Source organism: Muscardinus avellanarius (assembly GCF_963383645.1).
Source record: "Muscardinus avellanarius genome assembly, chromosome: 8".
NCBI lineage: Eukaryota > Metazoa > Chordata > Mammalia > Rodentia > Gliridae > Muscardinus > Muscardinus avellanarius.
This window is the reverse complement of record NC_137794.1, coordinates 69,838,891-69,864,764: the sequence shown is the minus strand read 5'-3', so window position 1 is coordinate 69,864,764 and position 25,874 is coordinate 69,838,891. Positions and strand designations below refer to the sequence as shown.

General features: G+C 37.3%; 2 protein-coding genes across 2 annotated transcripts in view; one reads left to right on the top strand and one right to left on the bottom strand.

Annotated features, from left to right (window-relative positions):
- Positions 1-12,314: 12,314 nt before the first annotated feature.
- Positions 12,315-13,655, top strand: TSPYL4 (TSPY like 4; the record flags this gene model as incomplete). The annotated part of the gene is made up of 1 exon (XM_080700682.1): positions 12,315-13,655. Exon 1 carries the CDS (start codon positions 12,426-12,428, stop codon positions 13,653-13,655), a length of 1,230 nt encoding a protein of 409 aa, XP_080556808.1. The 5' UTR covers positions 12,315-12,425.
- Positions 13,656-20,055: 6,400 nt separating this feature from the next.
- The window catches only part of NT5DC1 (5'-nucleotidase domain containing 1), a gene marked incomplete at both ends in the record, with an annotated part of 121,118 nt that continues 115,299 nt past the window's right edge, over positions 20,056-25,874 (bottom strand). The window contains 2 exons of the mRNA XM_080700624.1: positions 20,056-20,156; positions 24,161-24,329. Coding sequence (XP_080556750.1) covers positions 20,056-20,156; positions 24,161-24,329 — 270 coding nt within the window. The remainder of the gene's footprint in view (positions 20,157-24,160; positions 24,330-25,874) is intronic.

Here is a 25,874-nt window from a genome sequence, read left to right as displayed (position 1 = left end):
TATACACAAATTCTAATGTAGCTTTTCCATTAATTAACCTCAGCCTTCTTATTCCCCTACCTTCCTTTCTGGCTTTGCTGAGGTTTCCCCTCCATTATCTGGAGTCCCTCTGGTATCCCTAATATTCTCTAGCTTGGGCATATGAGAGAAATAACAAAATCATGTCATTCCCAAGAAGATGGAAAGACCTGGAGAACACTGTTAAGTGAGATTAGCCAAGCACAGAAAGAGAAGGAAATGGTGTTTTTGACATTGGGTTAAATATACTAGTATGATTAGTTTACTGATCGCATAGGACAGTGTGGCTTCATACATCTTGGTGAGTATCTCAAAGCATATATTTGTGAAAATTAAAGATGTTATTACTAGCTGGGCATGGTGGGGTATGCACACAATCCTGGTATTTGGTAAGCTGAGACTTATCACAGGTTCAAGGCTAGCCACAATAACTTAGACCCTGCTTCATAAATAAAAGGACTAGGGTGTAGCTCAGAGGTAGATTGTCCCTGGATATAATTCCTAGTACCAAAAAAAAAGAAAAAAGAAAGAAAAACTTGTTACTTTTTCACATGAAATTTGTGATTCTAAAACGAGTTACGTGGCTAAAATTCAACATGGGTAGAATATAGCTAGAGGTCAGAGGGCAAATGTAATTCAGTACCTAAGATGTACTGAGTAATTTGCAAAATGTACTGTGTAACACACCAAGTGTCTAGACATAGCTAGGGGCAATTTGGGTTTAAGTTGACACTAATGGTTATTTAAATGTAAGACCTATAGATTCATATTTTTAAAGTAAAATGGCTGTAATTTTTAGCTTAGAGATACACAATGCTCAGAGAATAAATTCCAGTCTTAAGTATACCATTTTTGTTTTAAAATTGCTCCATATTTTAACACCTGAGTAGCTATAGAAAAGAAAAATAATCTTGAGTCTAGCACTGCATTAAATCAGTCCAGTGACTGCTTATCACTTGAAGGAGCAAGCTTTATTTCTGAAGATTAGTGCAATCTTATAATTGTGGCAGTCACAGTGATTATTGTTTAGTGGACACTAAATAGATTAAGTGGGATAGTAAAATAAAGGTCTTTGCTCGTGAGGAGCTTACTCTCATTGAAGAGAAAACCATTCTTTTGATGTTAATTCCTTTTCTCCATCCAGCAAATGTGCACACAAACCAGTCACAACAAGAAAACTGAAGAGACTACCTACTCAAGGACAGTTGTCAAATGATCAAGCTTTTCCCCTGTGGGCCATTTTCCCCTCCCTCAATATTGATGAGTCCTGGACTGCACAGTAGTAGCAGATATGCTCTTCATCCATTTATTAGTTCTTCAATTCTAGGCCCAAACTGATATTTCTAAAGATTCTTTTAATCCACAAACTAAGAGTATAATCCTCGGTCACTGAAGTAATATCTACTTAAGACATAACTGTCTTTAAATAGTATTCACATACTCAAAGATAATCTCCCTAGCACACTCCTGAGAACCTTTTTGTGTGTCCCTTTTCTGAACATCAAGATGCCCACAAGACACTTGTCTCTGACTTTTTCAGCTCCAATTGGCTCCTATCCATTACCCAAAAGCAGTGGATCACAAAGATGGTCTTCAGAGTAGCAGCAGGAGCAGCACCTGCTGGATCTTTTTACATGTGCAAATTTTTAGATTCCACCCCAAACCTAAGAACTCCAGAGGTGGGTCCTAGCAACCAAGGGATTCTGATGTATGATATTATTTGGGAATCCTTGCCCAAACTCTTAGTGCTTTTGCTTCATCTTCAGGTTTAAGCTTTTATTATAAAGACCCAAACAGGACATTTATCTCTAATATTAATCAGCAACTGAGTTTTCTACCCCATCAAGCCACAATCTGAACTTCAGCCATTAGTGTCTAGGAATGCAGCACAGCAGTGGAACATGGCTTAGCATGCTCAATCCCCAGCAGTAGGTGCACAAAAATAAGGGCCAACCGATTCTGTGTCAAGTACATGCCACTGTATTCAAATTTTAAACAAAATATTGGATATATCAGAACTTGGATATATGTCTCAGTTTATATTTCCATAGTTTTTATACCCTGTCCCCATTTATGAGATGAGAGATTAAAAAATATGAGTGTATTTCTCAAGATAATACACTATAATATTAGGTTTTATTTCTTTTCAAGTTAGTACACCTTGCACCATATTGCAGAAGCCTATATTTTTTTTTCTTGAAAAAAGACTCTAAGTAAGTAAAAAATGGCTTGGTCTTAGTTGAAAGTTATTCCTCATTAATTCACAAATGGTTTTTAGAAGGGGTATGTTTATCACCCTGCATCCCTTCCTTCTTCATTTGTTCTTTCTTTTCTTCCTCACTCCTTTCCTTCCCTCTCTCTTATACTGATTATTTAACCCAGAGGAATTCTACTTCTGAGATACACCTCCAGCTCTTTTAAGATTTTATTTTTAAATGGTTTCCCTAAGTTTCTGAGGCTGGCCTTGAACCTGTGATCCTCCTGTCTCAGCCTGCCATGTACAGGGATTATAGGCATATGCCACCATGCCTGGCTAAAAGGGATATGATAATAAAGACAATTGAGGGTCTCTATTGTCCCTCTATAGATAGATCCTATCAGATTATAACTATTACCTGTCTTTAAAGATGTAATTTTTGCCGGGCGTGGTGGCGCACGCTTGTAATCCCCGCGCTTGGGAGGCAGAGACAGGAGGATTGCGCAGGTTCGAAGCCAGCCGCACGTGCTGGCTTAGGAGACCCTGTTTCCAAAATGAAAATGTAACAATAGGTCTGGGAGTGTAGCCCGGAGGTAGAAGGGCTTCCAGGAACCCCAGTACCACCAAAAAAATAAATAAATAAATAAATAAATAAATATGTAATTTTTTATATTTACTGCCTAAATTAAATTGCATGGTTGTATTTTCAAAACAGAATGGACCAAGCAGTTCAAATATTTTAATATTCTTGTAGAATTTTATTGATGAGATGTAAAGAGTTGTAATACTAAGAAATATAGATAATGCATATTTATTGGGGTTTCATTTAGTCAATAGAGTGACCACTTATAATAGGCACTTAATACTTAATTCTCAGCCTCTTCACAAAATTCCAACTTCACTTACGACAAGACAGTTTAGAGCTACGTTCAGGCTCTAAAATCATGTACATGGTAGTGGAGGAATTATTGTTATAAACCATTTTATGCAATAGCTAAACTCTGAATTTAGGGCTAGTTTTGGTGAATCTTCCAATTTCACCAGCAATGAAGGAAATGTACTAATTAATTTCAAGATGAACATTAGATACCAAGTATAGGAGGGAAATTTTTGAAGGCCTGTTTATTTATGGCCGTATGGCTCCCAGAAATACAGTGGTTATAAGGTATAATAATCATTCTATATTTCAGTATTGTTTTATTAGAATAATTTTCCCAGGAAATTTTTACTTTCTATGTATTTGTCCTTAGGTTCTCATCAGAACAGAGACTGTCTTTTTAATATTTTATTTCTCACATTAGCATGGTAGGTATTTAACTAGAATGTAATTTCAGATAATGACCGTTATAGTGTTGACCTAATATTGGTGAAGTGAATGTGTTAATCCATTATACACAAAGATTTTAACAAATTTGGTTTGAAATATATACTTTCAGTCCCTCACTGTTTGACAAGCAAATCTTCTTAAAATTAGGTATTAAATGAACAGGTTTCAGCTGGCTCTGGTGCTTCACACCTGTAATACCAGTACTTGTGAGGCTGAGACAGAAGAATTGCTGGTTGTGGACAGCCTCAACTACTTACTTAGTAAGGCTCTCTGCAACTTAGTGAGGTCCTGTTTCAAAATAAAGCATATAAAAAAAAAGGGCTGAGGGTATAGCTTGGAGGTAGACTGTCCATGGGTACAATCCTCAGTACCACTAAAAAATAAATGAATATAAATAAAAAGATCTGAGGGTGTAGCTCAGAGGTAGAATGTCCCCAAGTTCAATCCCCCAGTGCATGACTGCACACGAGCACACTTGCGGTCACACACGCTTGCGCTCACACACGCACGCATGCACCCCCCAACACACGTTTTATAAAGTTAACTTCTGAAGGTCTTTTGGGGGTTTCCTTAATGTGATATTACATAAAGAATGTAGTAATAAGCATTTTAGTTCCAGAAACAAGCTTTTCCCCCTCAATCAGAAATACTGTATGTCTAGATAATTTAACATGTAATTACTATGTCTCAATGTTTCACATCTCAGATTTTTCAACTCATATTCTGACTTGTTTTATTCTTTTCTTCCACAAAGTTTTCACTTATTGTTTTATTCTACATGGATATTTTTGCTTCTGAACTTCTATACACTTACAGTTTCATAATAGAATTTGACATTGTTATTGATTTTATACTGCCTGCTCTGTTGTCAATTTGATGTTGGAAGTTTTAGCATAAAAATAATAAAAATGACCATTTTGGCCAACTGTAATAAATACTTCACAGATATTTCATCTTCATAATACTTTTTTTATTTTCTTGTACTGGGATTGAACCCAATGACATTCTACCTCTGAGCTCTGAGTGTCCACCCCCAGCCCTTTTTTATTTCTTAATTTGAAATAGGGTCTTGCTAAGTTGCTGAGGGTGGCCTCAAACCTGTGATTATCCTGTCTCAGCTTCCTAAATACTAGAATTACAGGCATGCACCACCAGTCCTTTTAAGTTTTGTTATATTCATTTTACAAAAGATATGTGGCTCCAAAAGGTGAAGTGACTTACCCCAAACGATCACATAGTAAGTAACAGAACTGGGATATGAAACCAAATCTGTCTGATTCCAAAATGTATCTTTAACTAGTGAGGTCTTTCACGTCAGGGGCCTTGTCTCTGGTTTAAGATTGGGGAAAGCAGTGTCATATGGCATTTTTTTGGGAGTATTATTATGGAAGGCCATCATAACTAAACAGACTGAGAAAGTTTTAACTTTGTAATAGTGATAAGCTGAATAAAAATTATGATTCAATTTTAATGAACACCAAATTTATGCTGAAAACCCATGACACACTTCCTGAAGCATACTTATTGTCTACAATTGCCATAAATATTTTCTTTAGAACAGTTTAAACTTTAACATCAAAGGAGACAAAGTAGAATCAAATTAATTATCTTAAAGATCTTTTCCTCCCTCTAGTGACCAGGCACATCATGTCCGTAAACATGAAAAAAAAAAAATAGATTCTCAATGTCTATCTATCATTTCTTAGTTCCAGGAACAATTTGGTTATTACAATGAATGATGGGGGAGCATTTGCTAAGGGCATTAGAGATGTTCCTTATCAGAACAGTTTGCTACATAAATAATTATGCTAAAATCATGTAGATGAAAAGCTAATATTTAAGCCTAGAACTTAACACTATTTTTCATATGAAAACAAACATTTTTAGCACTGTTTTATTACATGGTACATTTTAAAGGTCTTTTATCTGCACCATTACTTAATACTATAAAAAAGTCAAACTCCCACATAAAACATTCTAATTCTTAAAATTTTTATTTTATACTTATTGAAAGACTATTAGATTTAAAAATTTTCATCATATATCACAATTATACATAAAAAGTAAATTATATGTGAATAAAATTAATTTTACTAATTCAATTATTTCCCATTTCGAATAATGATCTTAGCCCCTTTTTGACTCAAAATTCTTGGAGTCCATGTTTTCTCAGATGATATTATTCTCTTCACCTTGAATAATTTTGGTGATAACATTGTGTGTATCTGTGTGTGTAGGGTTACTGGGGATTGAACCTAGGGGCATTCTACCTCTTCAGCCTACCAAATACTGGGATAATAGGCATGCACCACCAGCCCTAACTGGTGATGATATTTCTAGGTTGAAAAGGACTCCTCTGAGATTTTTTTTTCAAAATTCTTCAAATTTTATTGCTGGTACTTTCTTGATCTTACCAGAAGATATCAACAGAAAGTTTTCAGAGAACAAATAAGACTCATTTTCCTTCCTTAAATGGCATTTAGAAAGTTTGCTGATTGCCAGAGAGACTAAAGCTACTTTCACAGGCTCAGGCAGTTAGTACCCCATGACTGTTGTTCTGCTGATAGCACCTGTAAGAGGCCATTGATTATATCATAGCTAGTCATTTTACAATGTTAAAATATGAAAAAGTGTATTTTAGAATTGAAGAAATATGTATCATTTTGTAAACTGAGGGAATTTTGTAGTTTCCCCCAAAACTTTATCATAAAGCTACTAATGTCTCTTGTCCAATATACCTGTATCAGGTTGCATCAGTAACTTAATGTACTGGTGATTCTATATGTATAACCATTTAACTACTTCATCATGCCATAAAGTCTATGCATATCAATGCAGTTACATATTTTAAAAATTATTTTTTGTTTATTTAAATTACAGCTAAGGTCTCACATTGATTTTTAAAAATTATGTGTGATAATATACTATCTAAATTTCAAGAAAAAGGGAGCTATAAAATATTTGTTATGTAAAACAATCTTAAGCAGGTGGCACCTGCTTGTAATCCTAGTACTTGGGAGGCAAAGACAGGAGAATGGCAGGTTCAAGGACAGCCTCAGCAACATAGCGAGATCCAGTTTCAAAATAAAAAAATAAAATAGGGCTGGTGTTGTAGCTCCAAGATAGAATGCCCCTGGGTTCATTTCTCAGTAATACACACACACACACACACACACACACACACACACACACACACACATTAAATCTTTTGGATTGAAAACTATTAATTTAAGGAATTTAAAAAGAATATCATAGCTGGGTATCATGGCACATGCTTGTAATCCCAGTACTTCTGAGACAGAAGGATTGCAGGTTTGAAGACAGCCTCAGAAAATAGAGACTCTCATCAACCTAGCGAGACCCTATTTCAAAACAAAAATAAAATAGGGTTGGTGTGTAGGTTAGGCCCCTGGGTTCAGTCCCCAGTGTCTGTCTGTCTGTCTCTCTCTCTCACGCACGTGCATGCATGCGTGCACATACACGAGCGCGTGTGCGTACACACACACACACACACACACACACACACACACACAATATTGCTTTCCCCCCTCTCTTTAGTAAATTGGCACTTCCCCTACAATTGCCACTAATTTGTGAATGGGTGCAGGGGAGACACTATAAACCAAATATGTTTCTCCCAAAATTAGTATGTTGGGCTTAGCCCAATATAAAGATACTTGGAGGTGGGAGCCTGGGAGGCAATCAGTGCTTTTATTAAAAAACATCCCAGGCCCAGGTTAGGGCTCAAATGGGATTAGTGTCCTTATAAAAAACTTTAGATAAATCCCTCATCCCTTTCATGTGAAAACACCATAAAAAGACTGCTGTCTATGTGCAGAAAGAGCCCTCATTAGACACTAAATATGTTGGCACCTTTAACTTGCACTTTCTAGTGTCCAGGACAGGGAGAATAAATTTCTATCTTTTAAAAGCCACTCAGTCTGGTGTTTTATTAAAGCAGCCTGAACTATCACAGGCAAATTGATAAAAGAAGATTAAATATTAAATTGAAATGAACATATGGTCTTATGTTTTAAAAAGTGCCTTCTCAATTTATATGTTGTATAAGTTTGCATAGTAGTATAATTAATAACAAAGATTCCTGAGTCAGATTATATAGAGTCCACTAATTCTTATATAATCTTATATCAATTACTCTTTGATTCATTTCCTTCTGAGGCATAGTAAAGTGGAGGTCATAAAATTATAACTTCACAGGCTCCTTCTGAGGACTAAATGAGGGAACATACAGCTAAATATATAAAAGTATCTGGTATACTGAAAACACTAAGTAAGCGCAGGCTTTAATTAACATAAGTCATCATAAATTATATCACTCTTCAGAATCACTAGTAATTAGGGCAATTCAAATTAAAACGACACTGAGATTCCATCTAACTCAAGTTACAATGGCAATCATCTAGAATACAAACAAAGCCTGCATAGGGGGGCAAGGCTGTAATCCTAGTACTTGGGCAGCTGAGACAGGAAGATCATAGGTTTGAGACCAGCCTCAGAAATTTAATGATTAGCACAATTTAGAAAGATGCTGCCTAAAAAAAAAAAAAAAAAAAAAAAAGGAGGTGTAGCTTACAGGTAGAATGCCCCTGGGTTTAATCCCCAGAACCAGAAAAAGAAGAGATAATATAAAAAATAAAAAATGTCCGTTCAATAAAGACATGAGGAAATAGAAACTCTTGTACACTGTTGGTGGAAATGTAAATCAGTACAACCACTATGGAGATACGTATGGCGGTTCCTCAAAAACAACTAGCAACAGAACCACCATATGTCCCAATTATACCCAGTATAAAATGATACTTCTTGGTATCTTTCCAAAAGAATTAAAGTAAGAATACTATAACAATACATGTCTACCCATGTTTATAGCAACACAATTGACAACAGCTAAATTACTGAACCAACACAGGTATCCATCAACAGATGAATGGATAAAAAAAAAATTGTGGTGGAATAAAATAGAATTCCACTCAGCCATAAAAAACAAAACTATGTCATTTGCAGGAAAATGGGTAGAACTAGAGAATCCTGTGCTAAGTGAGAGCAGGCATTCTCAGAAAGTCAAGGGTGGTCTGTTTTCTTTCACATGTGAAAGCTGAAGAGAAAGTAGAAAACACAGGGACTTGTAATAATGTGGAGAGAGTTGGGCCTGGTGGCGCACACACACTTGTAATTCCAGTGCTTGGGAGGCTGAGACAGGAGGATTGCAGTTTTGCAGCCAGCCTCGGCTACTTAGTGAGGCCCTCCACAACTTAGGGAAACCCTGTTTCAAAATAAAGAATAAAAAATAGGGCTGGGGTGGAGTTCAGAGGTAGAACGACCCTGGGTTCAATCCCTAGTACCTAAAAAAATAATAATAATGTGGAGAGACACTTATAGAATAGTAGGGGTTGGGGAAGGAGTTAGAGGGGGGAAAGGATTGAGAAAGGAAACAGCTAAAAAAATACTACAATATAATGTAGTAATGCAATATATTTCACTAACGTGTGGGGAGGGGTAGTGAGGTGGTATGTGGAAGAAAATATACCAAGGGCTATGTGCATGTATCTGTGTATCACTTTGAACCTCACAGTGATGTATAATTGCAATGTACCTATAAAATAAATTAACAAGACTAATGGCACATTCATAAACTTTCCAATATTTACTGTATACTTTAGTAATGGCATTTCTATTTGACTGTATTAATTTATGTTTGGGCTTCTTCAAACTTATGTCCTGGCAAATGAAAATAACCTCATAGATTTTCATTCCATTTTCTATAGATATTTTCCCATTGAATCATAAAGTATTGGTATTTTTTTGCAGTATGAGCTTTATTGCTATTTGCCAACAAGACAAAGATCTACTATGTAAAACAATGTCCAGTATTCTAATGTACTAAAAATGGTAACATATGATTCACAGATATATATATATATATATATATATATATATATATATATGTATATTTACATACACACATACATACACACAATATATATATACCCACCAAACTTAAAACATCAGCAGAGTCATATTATATTTTTTATACTTTTTGGGAAAACCTTATAATATTTTCATTTAAATTTAAATTTGGTGGTACATGCCTGTAATACCAGTACTTGGGAGGCTGAAACAGAAAGATTTTAGGTTTGAGGACAGTATCAGAAAAACAGACTCTCAGGAACCTAGCAAGACCCTGTTTGAAGACAAAAAATGAAAAGGGCTAGGGTGTGGCTCAGAGGTAGAATCCCTCTGGGCTCAATTCCCAGTATCCCCCCCCACACACACACTTCCCTTAGATTGTCAGGTTTTATTAAAACATTCTGAGATGACCATTGCTCTGTGTTCTAAGAAGATTCCAAAGAAGAAGTAGCTGTGCAGTCACTATTGTCTAGCTGGGATGAGGAGACTGACCTTCATAAAGCAATCAAGAAAGTTAAAAAGTAGAACATAAGCCGAGCATGGTGGTGCACGCTTGTAATCCCATTACTTAAGAGGCTGAGAGATGAGGATCCAGGTTCAAGGCCAGCCTCAGCTACTTGGTGAGGTCCTCCGCAACTTAGACCCTGTTTCAAAACAAAGAATAAAAAATCAGCCTGGGGGTGTAGCTCAGAGGTAGAATGTCCCCGGGGTTCAATCCCCAACACCACACACAAAAAAAGTAGAGCATAGATTAGCACTACCTTGGTGGCAAAGCTCATAAGAACTATAGGAATTTTGAAGACTACCAGAATGGTATGGTAGTTAGAAAGCTATATACAGAAGATGAAAGGAGATAATATGCTATTGATATATGTACCATCATGGACAAGCTAAATTTCTTAGTGCTTTCCAGATCCTTGTTTATGAGATTTAATGCATTTTAAATGCCTAGTGCAATCTACATGGACTGAATTTTAAAGAAGGGGAAGACTATTAGGAGTGGAAAATGATTCAGGTGACAATAATAATCATAGCTGGAGACAGGGATTTTTCCTGCAGGAGGGAGAAAGTGAGGAAGGGAGAAAGGGAAAGAGAGAAGGAGGGAGGGAGAGAGAAGGTGAGAAAGAGAGAGAGAGAGAGAGAGAGAGAGAGAGAGAGAGATTTAAATATAATTGGCACATACAATAAAAGAGTTCACATGTACTTTTATAATTTTCTGTAAAATTCTATAATAGCAAACATTTTTTTTAACTCCTGAATAGCAAAGTAACTTTCAACATTTGCTCAGGAAAAAATGCAAGAGAGTTAATCCTTCAACAGTACAAAGATTCTGTAGGAAAAGAAAGCAGAGTTGTGTCAAAGAACAACTCAAAGTCACAAAGTCAATTATAGTACACTGTTTACTTGTTTACAAAGAAGAAAAATCAATAGACTGATTTTATCCCACTTAGGCAAAACAGAGGATTTGTTAAAAGGAAAGAATGCAGGAAGAAAAAAAAAAACAACTGTTATTTGTTGAGAGAGTCTTGTTTGCACATTTTTTTTTATAAGACTAATTAACTGGCAGGCAGTAAAGAGGTCAATCTTGACACACTGTCCTTGAGTCAGGGGAAAAAAAAACCCAGCTTTTTTGTATTGTCTGTCAGCGTCCTTCCATCACCACACCATTATTAGTTTAACCAGGTCTACACAATTTCCCTAATTAGAAATCTTCAAATATATGCTGTGTGTCTTTAAATCCTTTCCCTCTAAATTCTCATTTCCGAGTCCTTCTTTGAATGTGACCATAATCTGGGACACTCAGAGTGAGGTTTCTATTGCAGAGTTAGAATAATTTATTCCAAAATGAATTTAAGACATTAAATGTAAATATGCAGTTTCCTTTTGATGTTGCTTTTTTCTAAGGAATAAAATCAATATTTTCGTACTCCAACAAAGACAGTAGTGATAGCAAATGAATTCTCTGAGCTGACTTGAATAGATAGTAACTACAGATACAACAGTGTAGATGCCTGCAAAGAGCTGATAACTGCTTCTATCCTGCAGTGAATTACAACAGGCACAAATTCGGGCAATTATTTGCTGGCTTCCTGCCCACAGCCATTATGAAGCAGAAATGACTAAGATTATAACCAAAGGAAAAGCAATATATAAAATGCATCATTTTAGAAAATAAACCCCCTGAAATTATATTTCTTTCAATAATGCTTAATGGCTAAATTTGTGCTTGTGGTGTGTGTGGTCACCTCTAAGGAAAAAAATACTTTGCTATTCGTATCAATAAAAAGGAAGAAATATTGCCTAATTTCTTCATAGACATTGGACAAAGCATAAAAACTTAAAAATCTGTAAGGAAATTGAAATAATCCTCTATTCTATCTTGTTACGATGACAGAAATTTCCTTTTTTTCTGCTCCTAATTAAAAAAATAATTACTGCACTATAACTTGTCTTTAAAAATAAAATTCTGCCCATCTCGGTTCTTTATTAATAGCCATGAGTTTGTACCTTAAAGAAAGAAGGCCTGTAAGTTGGTGAACTGCTTTCTTCTTCACGCCCTATGAGCTGGCTTGAACAATAACCAACCTTCCTTTTTTGTTCAGTAAATATTTTAAGATACAAAAGGTACCTTAGAAATGCATTCAGAGGCTTAGAAATCTCTATGAACACAGTCCTTGTGTGCTTGGACTTGCTTTATATTTATTTATGTAAGTCAAAATTCTTTTCCAGACTGAATTCAGAACATTTTGCAGCAAGAAGACAAAGGAAGATGCTCGACTGATCCTCCAGGGCCGCGAGTTCTCGCGCGAGGTGAGATGCTGTGCCCTGACGTCATCGGTTACCATGGTAGCGCCCGCCCAGAGGCAAAGGGGTGGTGCTAGGAGCTGATTGCGGCGCTGCGCGGCATCTGCAGAGGACAAGGAACGCTCCTTTGCAGGTCTGATTTCTACCAAAATGAGCGGCCTGGACGGGGGCAACAAGCTCCCTCTCGCTGAAACCGACACTCCGGACCACACCCCAGATGTGGCCCTAAACCAGTGCCAGGGGCTCCGCGAAGAAACCGAGGCAGCGCCGGTGATGGCGGACACAGGTGAGGGCGGTGTGGACAGCACTGCGGAGGGAGATGCACCCCGGGATTCTGTGGACTGCGGCCCCTCCCTCTGCATCCGAGTTGCAGAGAATCGCAGCGGTGCAGCCACTAGCCCGGGGCTCGAAGATGCTCTGCCTCCCTCGAAGGGTCTGGAAGCAGCCTCTGCCGCTGTGGCAGCTGACAGCAGCCAGAAAAATGGCTGTCAGCTTGCAGAGCCGCGCAGCCCTGCTGTGCAGAAGGCTCTAGAAGCCAGTGGCGCAGTGGGGATGGGGTCTCAGATGAAGCCTGGGGCGAAGAAAGAAATGACGACTAAGAAATGCGCCATCTCAGCCGCAGCGGGGAAGGAGGGACAAGCAGAGGCAGGGATGGAGGAAAAGAAGGCGGTGCCAAAAGAAAAAAAGGTGGCCGGAGGAGGGAAAGAGGAATCGCGACCCAGGGCGCCCAAGATCAATAACTGCATGGATTCGCTGGAGGCCATCGATCAAGAGCTGTCAAACGTAAATGCCCAGGCTGACAGGGCCTTCCTCCAGCTAGAGCGCAAATTTGGCCGGATGCGAAGGCTCCATATGCAGCGCAGAAGTTTCATTATCCAGAATATACCAGGTTTCTGGGTCACCGCTTTTCGGAACCACCCCCAGCTGTCACCCATGATCAGTGGCCAAGACGAAGACATGATGAGGTACATGATCAATCTGGAGGTGGAGGAACTTAAGCATCCCAGAGCTGGCTGCAAATTCAAGTTCATCTTTCAGAGCAACCCCTACTTCCGAAATGAGGGGCTCGTTAAAGAGTATGAGCGCAGATCCTCCGGCCGTGTCGTGTCTCTTTCCACTCCGATCCGCTGGCACCGGGGTCAAGACCCCCAGGCCCATATCCACAGAAACCGGGAAGGGAACACAATCCCTAGTTTCTTCAACTGGTTCTCAGACCACAGCCTCCTGGAGTTCGACAGAATTGCTGAGATTATCAAAGGGGAATTGTGGTCCAATCCCCTACAATATTATCTGATGGGTGAAGGGCCCCGTAGAGGAATTCGAGGCCCACCCCGGCAGCCCGTGGAAAGCCCCCGGTCCTTCAGGTTCCAGTCTGGCTAAATTCTGCCCTGTGAGAAGCTCCTGCACAAGTTTCCTTACTGTCTCCTCTTCTCGGCCAGCAGCATGCAGCCTTTTGTCTGTTTTCCCATTGTACTGAACTTTGTCCTTTGGTTCTTCTGAATCTTCGGCAGTCAGATGCAAGATTTTCGCTTACACGCCTATGCTCTTCCTCTGGGCTTTCACGCTCTTCTGCATCTTGTGAACTGTCCCCAGTGCATGGCCTTCTACTGTTTCTATGCCAAGCTCATGATACTGTAGATATGCACTGCCTTCCTTTGCATGGCTTGGGTCCTGTGACTGTAGTTGTCTCCCAGTTTTTCAAGTGGTTCTCTACCACAAGGAAGCTTGACACATCCGGGCTTCATGCTGTATGCTGGATGTGTCATGTACTATGACAGATGCAGTTTCTCCATTGCAAGATGAAACTGATACCCCAATCCAGCCATCGACCCACACTGGACATTGCAGTCTACCACTAACTGGATCCCAGCTCCCTTCCTGGGCCTTTGCTGTTCAACCTGCTGGTTATCTGGTAGAACAAGCAGGTGGCTGGTGAGTGACTCTAGGCATGAATGAAGGGACAGATGAGGAGTGTTCTATATTATCACTTAAGTCCTCTTATACCTTTGGTTACTGTGCATCATGACCAGCTGCTGGTGAGTATGAAGGTCTGTGCTTTAGCCCACCACCCCTACTTACTACTCTCTGGTGGCCGAGCTTTGCACAGGTCACCACTGTCTGCTTTGTTAGGAATTATCTATGGACTCAAGGTCCCAGCCCCACCCCCAGACTCCACCTGAGCCAAGATTACCTGTGAATGCAATTGGCTATAAGACAAATTGGGCAATCATTGTGCCCAGCCTTTCTGAACCCTAACCAACGAACCACCCTTAATATAGGCAACTCCTTTTCTTTCCCCTTCCACACCACTGAGCAGTTGCCAGGATGGGGGCACTGAGGAACAGGGGTTTCTGAAATGTGGGGTTGTTATGGCTCTTTCACTCTCCTTCCTTCTCTCCCTCCCTCCCTTTTTCCTCCTTCCCTTCCTTCCTTTTTTTCTCCAAAGAAGTTACAGCTCAGACAGGAAACAACACTGGCAAAGTAGACTTTTAATACAATTTGCTCCCAACTTTGGTTGTATCCAGAAAGAGAAAGGTACTGTAAATATGCAGATCAAGACTGCATATCTCGTCTGGCTGTCATTCCTCTTCACTTTAGCAAGATCTGAAAGCTTCAAAGAGAAACCTGTAGGTTAATTGCTTATTTGGGGTATTGTTCCTTTAGACTAACCTTGGCATCACCACCCTTTATCTCTATCCATTCTACCAAATCCTGTATGTTTCTTAAGCTTTAGCTTGGGAAGCTGGGAAGAGAGGGAGAAGGGCCTCAGTGATGGGCTCAAGGCAGACCCTAAGCAGGATGTGAGCTAAAGCAAATAAAACTTCATTTCACTTTTCTGAAGACGGCAATTCTTTTCTGGGCCTTAGGGTATGTAGAAATGACCTGGCAGTGTTTTTTTGGGTCACCCTTTTCTCTATTACTGCCCTGATATCCCACAGGGCTCTATCCCACTGCCTCATTGTCTTGCCCTTCAATTCGCAGCTTCTGCATTTCCTTCCCTGCTTCTGTTTTAACAAATGAGGAATCGGGCTGCAGTCTGCTTTGTGGGAGTTCCCAAGTCTCCTCTGAGCCATAAGGGGATTTGCGGAGTCTGGATTTCCAGGGCAGGTTCCAACAATGATGGAGAACAATGATGGAGGTCTGCATAGCTGAGGCTGTATGGAGGTAGTCTTTTAAAACCATCAAGCCTTCCCTTTCCCCCTTGTTTTGGAGGCCTTGACCTAAGCTTCCCAAGGGCCAAGGGGGTCTGGGCATAATCAGTGGAGAGGATGCTCTAGGCTGAGAAACTAAAGGCCCAGGAGCAGAAACGAGCCTGCTGTGGAGTGGGTATCTTAAAGGCCCACAGTAAAGACTGAACCCTGCAGGATCAGGGGTTGGGGGAGGCCTCTGCACCTCCTAGAGTAGAGGTGAGAAGATCAAAAGGGTTGGGGCTTGAATAGGATGCTTGGAGAAGGGATTCCCTCATTTTCCCTAATTCCTTGAATTCACCAGTGGATTTTAATACACAAAAATGCAAGTCTGGATGTTTTCTATTATCCTAGGAGTGACTTTGTATTTGTGGGAGATTACTGCTCTATACTTGTTTCACTGTGTTTGGGAAAAATCCTATTAATTCCTTTCTCCATTTCAGCCTACTGGCAACATCGATGTTTACAGGCCTGCTTTGTGCTTGTAAAGTGAGAACATGTGCAAAAATAGAAAATTTGAGTCCTGTGCAGTATGAAGACTTCTGTGAATATTCATTAGTAGATTAGCTTGTTATGGTGTCTGTTCATATATAGCTATCTTCTTAGATATATGATTTGAATGTGATCTTTGAAGAGTCTGAAGATTTTGCAAATTGTTGCTGTGTCTTGTGAAAGTAATCCCCCAAAGAAAAATGTAACTGTTGTCTCTCTTGATATTTCTTGCCCTAACAATAATGTACTTGACATTATGTTCCTAACCAATATAAGTACTAGTAGAATTGCTGTCAAACTAAATGAGGATCATTAGTGTTTTTGTCTTCTATGTGCTTGAAGGAAAAGTAAAATGTTACAGCTGTATTTCTTGTTCTCACCAAAAATAAAGATAAATAAAAATTTCTGTGTTGTCTAGGTTAATAAAAGGTTGGGAAAGCATTTGTCCAATGGCCACTGGGAAATTATGAAGTGTGTCATTACTTCTTGCAGGGAGATAGGGCCTGAGTAAACCAAAATGATAATACTTCTTTGCTGACCAGAGGATGAGAAAATCTCATATCTGGTAATGGAATCTGCAGAAAGAATAACTGGCATCTAGAGCTGAGGAAGAAAAGCAAGCCAGTGTGAAGAAAGTGAGCAGGGCTTTTGGAGTGAACCAGCTAGTTGGTAAGTGATGCCTGAATCTAATTTTTCTTTTTCTTTTCTTCCTTCTCTCTCTGTCTGTCTCTCTCTGTCTCTCTCTCTCAATCTCTCTCTGTGTACACACACACACACACACACACACACACACACACACACCCCTCTCTGTGTGTGTGGTACTGGAATTTAACTCAGAGGCATTCTACTTCTGAGTTATACCACCAGCCTTTTTATTTTTTGTTTTGAAACAGGTTCTCTTTAGGTTGTGGAGAGTCTTGCTTTGTTGCTAAGGCCGTCCTTGAACCCACAATTCTCTTGTTTCAGCCTCCCACGTCCTATGATTACAGGTGTGCACCACTACATTTGGCTGAGTCTAATTTAATGACTAATTTTAATAGATTAAAAAGAACAAAAGATATGTTAATCTACAGCAAGTGAATGGCAGCAGCTTATTAGAAGAATGAACACTATTGGTTAGATTAAAGCTGGTAACAAACCAAGAACAAGAAAAATGACATTTTCTGATTATGTCCAGAACAAGAAAAGGGATACAGCTTGAAACAGATGGTTGAACTTTTTCACTTACATGACTAAAATATTTGGTCATTTTCACAGACCTTGCAGCATCTATAGTCCTCCCCATTACAAAGAATGAAGTATTTATCCTTCAAACCTTTACAAAATAGTGGCTGAACAGGAAAACTGTTAATTTAATACTGGTAATTGAAATTGTGGTATCTAGTGCATGTGTCTCCAGATCTATTTCAGTCATGGTATTTTGGATATTCTTTTTAAAGCATCACACTGCTGTAGGAAAAGAATTTAAGTACCACTAAAATCCACAATGATTAATTCTTCAAAAAGTCTATGTTAAGCTTCTTAAAAAGAATTAGACGAAGGGGACCACAGTTAACATAAATATTGTAAACAAGGATAGTGTATAGAAAGTAGTTTTTCACTAGAAACAGGTTTTAAGTGATAAAAACCAGTATAGCAACTTCTATTACAACCCCAAACCGCACTGGTTGTATTGGAAAAATATTCCTGCTTTCTTAGTCCATATGGCTTTATTAATGAATAAACAGCCTGTCGTGGTAACAAAACCTGTAATCCCAGTACTTGAGAGGCTGAGACAGGGGACTGCAGGTTGGAGGACAGCCTCAGCAATGTAGTGAGACCCTCAGGGTTGGGGGTGTAGCTAGGAGGTATATTCCCCTGAGTTCAATCCCTGGTAAAAACATACACACCTTTTCTTCTCTAATATTCTTTTTAATTTTTATGGTACCATTTTTAGATGTATTTTTAACCTTCATAAACAGAAAAACTGGCACTTTTTATAAACATTGAAAAAATTTAAAAGGCCTGGCTATACTCTAAACAAAAAGCATTCATTACAGTCAGCATGGACATGCTGAGAAAGTAGAAGGAAAGTGGAAATAAAACCCTAACCTTCTCTTTTAAAAGATTGAAAAAACCAAGGTCAAATTAGATAGTAGCTGGTTCTGGGTCTTTACGTGGGCACTGGCAAAAGTAGGACTAGAGCCTCTGACCTGAGAGAATCCACCCCCTACTTCTCAGTGGCTAAAAAAGGTGCAATCAAAACAAAACAAAAATTAGGAGATTCTCATTTTTCTTATTAAGAGTAATTTATAAGCATTTAAAGATGTATTCATTGCCATTTACAGAATAAGGATGCATAAGGAAAAATAGCTTTATTTTTTTTTAAAAGAAATCAAGTATCTTAAGCAAACATGAGATAGCATCTTTCATCTTGCTCCAAGCTTGACTTGCATGCTCAACATTCTGATGACATCTGGATATCAATTGCAAACACATCACCATGTACTTATTGGTAAATATCAAACAAAACTACTAACTTTGAGGAAAAATTTTCAATAATGGTTTTTTGTTTGCCCTGAGATATTCATCCCCACAGTATGTTTGGGATTTATATTAACAGTTATAAATTTTAACAAAATATTTCTTTTCACTGCATGTATCAATATGCTAAAATTACTTCTACTACCCTAATATAATAATGACCAGTATTTTCTCGTCCTCTTCATGATGAACAATTATTTTATAACATAAAAGGTAGTCAGGAACTTAACATCTGGTGCGAAACATCTTGTAACAAATAGCTACTTAAGATGTGACTATATACAAAGCCCACAGAGCACAGTCTCCTGGATTGTACAGTAAACCTGTTAAAGCCCTTAGAGCAGTTTTTTTTTCCAACTTTTAAAAATCACCCTCCTTTCCAAAGAGAAAAATTAAATTTAGCTCATATAATAAGACATCTTCTAACAAACAGCTACTTATGTGACTATATCCATAGCATACAGAGCACAGCCTCCTGGATTGTATAATAAACCTGGTAAAGCCCTTAGAGCAGCATTTCTCCCCAACTTTTAAAAATCACCCTCCTTTCCAAAGAGAAAAATTAAATTTAGTTCAAATAATAATTATAAATTTCTCCCAAGTAAGAAAAAATTAATACTAAGAAATAAGAATGTTTGGTAGATTTGAGCTTTGGAAGGCCACAACTCATTCTGTTATCTAAGATTATTTTTCACACTAAGGAGATTTTTAACCCCATCAAGAACGCATGCCTTTTAGTTATTAAAGGTGAATTAAACAGTCTTTAACATTACTAGAGAGAAGAAAGACCTAGTGGGTATAATAGAGGTCGAGATAGTTGGATTCTAGTACCATCTCTGTTATAGTGGCTATGATCTCAAGGAAATCTTATCTCTAGTTTCTTATTTTAGAAAATAGGAATAGTATAAAACCTAATAGTTTTGAAAAATAATGTCACTGGACTCAGTGTTCTTGACTGGAAATTGAAGAAACTGGTATAGATCAGTTATTCCCAGATCGGGTTGCATTTTAGTAATACTTATAAAACATATCAATGCTAACTGTATTTACCCAGACCAATTATACCAATCTCTTGAGGATATGCTCTAACCATTGATTCATAAACTGTGGTAAGAGTCAGGATCACCTAGAGGGCTTGTTAAAACAGATTGTTGGGCCCCACTCCCACAGTTTCTCATTCAGTAGGTTTGGGGTGGGGATTTCAAGTTCTAGGTGATGCTAAGTTATTAGTCTGTGCACCAGAGTTTGGGAACTACTGAACTAGGTATGTGTATAAATTATTGGTGTGTACCTCCCCAAGTGAATTTTAATTTCAAAACTATTGGTATAGAAAATATCAAAACTGTTCTTTTAGTTCTAGGATGCTGGAATTTAATATAATGAGAATTGTTAAGAATCAAAAAGATTTATATAAAAAGGAGACCTATGGAAATGTCAATTTTTGTTAAAAAATTTGTTCTTATAAAGTATTTTACAGTATTTTTTAAAAACTAACATTTTCAGAGTATACTGTTGCATATATGGTTCTTTACTTCACTTTCTCAGGAAAAATAATTTAGTTTGTTGTCAGTATCTCATCATTCAATAATACCATTGGCATAATGGACTAATGGATAATAGCCAGCTGTTTTTGAAGTGTTTGAAGAGAATCTCGGAAATTTGTAGTCCAAGGGTAATTCTGGGAGGGGGGAAAAACAAAAAACAAAATTTGATTAATCTGTAGTTCTCCAAACACTTTTTATAAATATAAATAAATCAGAGTTTTTTAGTTTTCTAATAATATTTCTTTTTCTACCCAGATACATGGTACCTAGGATAAATATAAATGTCTTTATTTACAACATTTACAATAATCTTTAGGTCAAATCACATTTAGAGATATTGCAAATCCCAGAGCTCAAACTAGTAAATTTAATTTTAGTATTCTACACACAAAAGTTCACATATAAAATAGAAATACTTATCTGAATTAAAAAAAAATAATCTCCAAGGCCCTATTCAGGGGATCACATAACTAGTAAATGTCTTCAGGGAACAATAAGAGTAACTGTTACCAGGAATAATCACTGAATGCTTAACAAAATAAGAATCAATCCTAATATATACAATGTGGTGATTCTGTCTATGATAAGAATTTTACACACCCCCCCAACACACACATACACCCAGAAGGGGAATCAGGAGAAAGAATGCATACTTTATTGATGGAATACATTTCATGAACAGACAATGCATACTTTGTTGGTGGGATACTGTGATATCTTTATATAGGCCTTTCAAAAACCAGCCTGGAATGGTGGAACACACATGTAATCCCAGTACTTGGGACGCTGAGGTAGGAATATAATAGGTTCAAAACCAGGCTTATCAATTAGTGAGGCCATGTTTCAACATAAAAATAAATGTGGCATAGCCCAGGGGTGGAATGCCTCTGGGTTCAATCCCCAGTACCAAACAAACAACAACAACCCCCTCCAAAAACTTAGTCTTCGGATATCCCCCCATAATTTTCCCAAGAAAATATTAACCAGAAATATTACTAGAGAAGCATAACGGTATACGTCATGTTGTTATATTGATTCCACATGAAGATATGATAATAATCTTTCATAAATTTTACAAGTAAAAAATCGGTTAGTACTGGGCATTTTGAAATTATACTGGCATAAGTTATACTTTATGTTAGCCACCACTGAGAATCATCAAGACTCACATAGTTAATCTTAATGAAAAGAAAACGAATGCTAGAGAATAAGGAAAAACACTGCCTTCTTAATACCAAAGAATTCTAGGATTATTGTAGATAGAGAAACACTCAGCTATAGTGAATGCCTTAGGTCCTGACTGTTCTGTTAGCTGGAATACATTTTGAGCTATGCATTTAAACAGGCATTGGAAAATAAACTGGTAAAACATAGTTTTTAAGCTGTACATCTGAGATCCTGTATTTCTGATAAACCAACAAAATCATATGTGGTAAAAGTTGAGCCAACCATCTCCTCACACATCCTTTCTTTAACATTTCCTAAAGTAAAAGAGATACTCTTTCTTTCTCAGGAATTGTGTGTCTGCAAAGCGCTGGTTGCCTCTCGAGCTCTCCAGGGACTTCTCTCTGACATGAATATTTGGTCTAGCTTTTCTAGTTGTTTCAGCCCCAAGTGAGAAAGAGAAGTCAAGTTTTAGAACTTCAGATTCTTCTTCCTTAAGTCGGGAATGATACTACCAGGTGGCATTTCCTCCCTCACAGGATGAACATGAAAGAAAGTAAAGCCAAGGTACTGTCTGAATTATAGATAGGATCATAATAATAATAGCTCTGTAGTATTTTTATAAGTTTAAAATATTATCTTATCAAAATCCTAACTACCACTATAATAAACATAGCTATGCTCAAATTTTTATAACAATACTAAACATGGTTTCCAGCCAGGTGCTGGCTCACACCTACAATCCCAGCACTTGGGAGGCAGAGACAGGAAGATCACTGGTTTGAGGTCAGTCTCAGCAATTCAGTGGGACCCTCAGCAACTTAAGAGAATGCTCCAAAATAAAAAAGGGCTGAGGATGTAGCTCAGAGGTAGAATGTCCTTGGGTTCAATTCCCGGTGCAGAAACAAATGGCTTCTGGGTATTTTAAGTGTGGATGAGATAAATAATTCTACGGATAACATTTAAGAGGCAAAAGGCAAGTATGAAGTTTGCTTTTTGCCACCTATCTCATTCAAAAACAAATAAGCTGGGTGTGGTAGCACACACTTGTAATTCTAGTATTTGGTAGGCTGAGAAAGGGGGATCTGGGTTCCTGGTCTGCCTCAGCTACTTAGTGAGGCCCTGTTTCAAAATAAAGAAAAAGAAACAGGGCTTGGTGGAGCTTGGGGGTAGAATGCCCCTGGGTTCAAAAATGGTGCCACAAAACAAAAAACAAACAAACAAACAAAAAAACCCAAAACAAAACAGAAAACAAATAGTTTTATTGTCTGACTCTTTTATAGTCATCACTGTTCTATTAAAACAAGTATTTCCAGACTGGGGATTTATGAGACTGGACTCTGCAAGAAGCAAACAGTGACATGTCTTATGAGAGAGTCACTGGAAGGTGTTATTTGGAAGCAAAGACAGGGGAGACAAAGAACCAAATTCTTGTTTACCACAACAGTTTTCTGTTAAATTGTACTAAATATACTATAACATCAACCGTACTATCCAAATTTAGGTAACAATGAAATGAAATGAAACAAAATTTGTAAACATTTATGGTCAGTTTAGCATAAAATAATACAGTCTGGGATAGAACAAGTCCAGGGATGTTTTTTTTTAAAAAAGAGACTATTAGCCGGGCGTGGTGGCACACACTTGTAATCCCCACGCTTGGAAGGCGGAGACAGGAGGATCACACAGGTTCGAAGCCAGCCTCGCTGGCTTAAGAGACCCTGTTTCCAAATAAAATATAAAATGTCTGGGAGTGTAGCCCGGAGGTAGAAGGGTTTCCAGGAACCCCAGTACCACCCCCCCCAAGAAAAAAGAGGGACTAGTAGGATAACTCTCACACTGAGATCCTGTCTTTAACATGTTTAGAGCCATTGCCTTCACACTATTTTATCTAGCCATCTTCTTTACTTGGAGGTAAATTACAATTATACTGAATCTGTTACCACAATAATCAATCTAGAATTCTCTCTGAGATACTTCTTCATAAGACCCTGATCATAGTAAAGAGTGCTTACACAAACTTGCTTTTTGAGGAAGTGTCTTAAATATCAAAACAAACAACTGAATATCCTAACAACTTCCATCCTCCTCAAAATAAGCACTTGTTTACTTTGTTTGACTATAGCCAAGATCTACTTAATATTTCCTCCTCAGAAAAGTTGGACAAGTATTCTTCTATAGTGTTGGGAAGAAAGCTTTTGGAATATTAAAATGGGAGTTTTACCGAGATTATGGCAGTGGAGAGGTGGTCATTTTCTGTTTTTTTTTTTTTGAGAAATATATATTTTAATATACTAATTTTATTAAGTAAAAAGGTTATGTATAATTTAAAACATAACAGCATTCAATTATAGATCTACAAGGCCTCTTAAGTTTATTCAAATTACAAATTCCAATTCCTTTTTAACAGTAAAACTCTGAAAATTATTTTAAGGTTATCTTTATTTAATTTTATGTGAGCATGGAATAAAAAATAAACCATTCTTTTGAAAACAATGAGATGTTATTTCAAAGAATTAGCTATATTGATGTATTGGATTTGCATACCGACATAGTGGGTAGATCTTTTAGAAGGTCATTATATCTTAGGGTTATCTTATCAATAATTCAGATAAGTACTTCGTTTTTCTTTCATATTCAGCCTTAGAGGGAGGAATCAGCAAATACAGAGAGAAAAAGCAGCCCCAAAGCCAGGCTCAGCTTGCTTGGCCTCCTACACATCCTGTCCTGGCAATTCTTCCCTATCTTCATCCTATTCCTTTAGGCAGACTTAAAAACAAACAATACAATTTCCAGCTTTTGAAACAGAAGGGCTGATCCTAAATATCCAGCCTGCTGTATCTAGAAAATATTTTCCCCGAAAAAGAAGTCAATGTCATGGGAAGATTTCTTTCCATTAAAGACAAGAATTCTAGTAGTGAAGGTCATTGCTATCCAAAAACAGATAAAGCTTCATAGTTATTATCCCCCTTACCTGCAATTGCTTCAATACTTGGAATTGCAATAGTGCTATAAGTACTAATTCTTTTAGATGACCATGTATAAACCAAGGAATCCTCTGCATTTTCCTGTCCTGAAACTGAATCAATAAAAAAAGATCCCCATTTTTTAGATAAGGTATTTAGAAGTGTTGTCTTTGGTTCCTGAAACAAGAGAGCAGAATAACTGTGATTAATAATGAATTACGTGATTAATCTCATAATTTTTTTCACTAATTAAAACAGAAAAGCCTTGTACAAATCTATGATTAGGCTTTGTGTACCCATTATATTTTTGGAAAGAAATAATACCCTCTTATTATGAAGTATCCTTTATCTCAAACTGAAACAAGCTTTTTAAATGGTCAGTTGGTCATAATCTGAAAACTACCCCAAAATGAACAATCTAGAAAGAAAATTTTTTCCTACAATAAAAATAAACAACAACAACAACAACTAATAATAATAATAACATACTACTACTAATAATAATATCTAAAAGGTAGTTAAAATTTTGGTTTAATTTTCTTACTTGGCATTTATTTTTCAGAAGGAAATAAGGACAGAATTATAATGATTATTTTCAATGAATCTGCTACATGAGGCCAATAAATTGAAAAAAAGTTTCAAAGTATTAGTTTTAAAATTATATATATATATATATATATATATATATATATATATATATATATATTTAGCAATTCATTGGAAGTATCAAGAGGTAAATATGTCCACTTTTTCTAGGGCTAGCTACAGTCTTTGTCAAAAATATTTCATTTATATAGAGAATTCCCAAAGAGTGGTGGTTTCATCCCAGGTATAATTCTAAGTAAATAATATTTGCTTTTCACTAAAAGTCAAAGAAGTACTCACCAAAATAAAGAATAAAAATTATCTTCTCTTACAGTTCAGAGTTGTCAAATGTAGTAAAACTTTACTGAACAATATGGGTCCATTTTGGTTTTTTAAGTTAGCTCATGGAAAGCTATCTCAAAATATTTTATTATAGTAGTAAACCAATATATAAATCCAGGCTCAGTTTTATCAACCTGATGGTTTTCAGATGGTACTTTGCCACTGTTTTAATTGTGCTTTAGGAATTACTAGTAAGGATGGGCACATCCTCTCATATGTCAACTTTCCCCTTGAGTCGACTGCTTGATACTTTTTGTCAGAGCTGCTACTGAGTATGATTTCTTACTTGCTAGGTATCAACCCACAGTTAGTTTTATTAGGTTGAACCATATTTATGTGCAGGTGTTCACTGTTTTTGACATCCAAATATAGCAATTTCATAAGGTTCAATTTAAATGGATATTGCAAGGCTCTTTTCCCTGTCTTATGCTCATCAGTTAACAATATCCTAGGTATCTTGAAAAGATATATTTAATACTGATGCAGCTAACATCATCAGTTTTTCTACTTATTATTGCCCCCCTTTCAGTTATAACATGATAAATTATTCATTTTCCCAAGGACACAAAAATACTTTCAAAATTTTCTTCAGTAAATTTTATAGATTTTTATTTTTACTTTTAAGTCTTTATCTCATTTATTTATTTATTTTGGTGGTACTGGGTTCCTGGAAACCCTTCTACCTCCAGGCTATACTCCCAGACCTATTTTATATTTTTTATTTTAAAACAGGGTCTCTTAAGTCAGGGGAAGCTGGCTTCCAACCTGCGCAATCCTCCTGTCTCCACCTCCCAA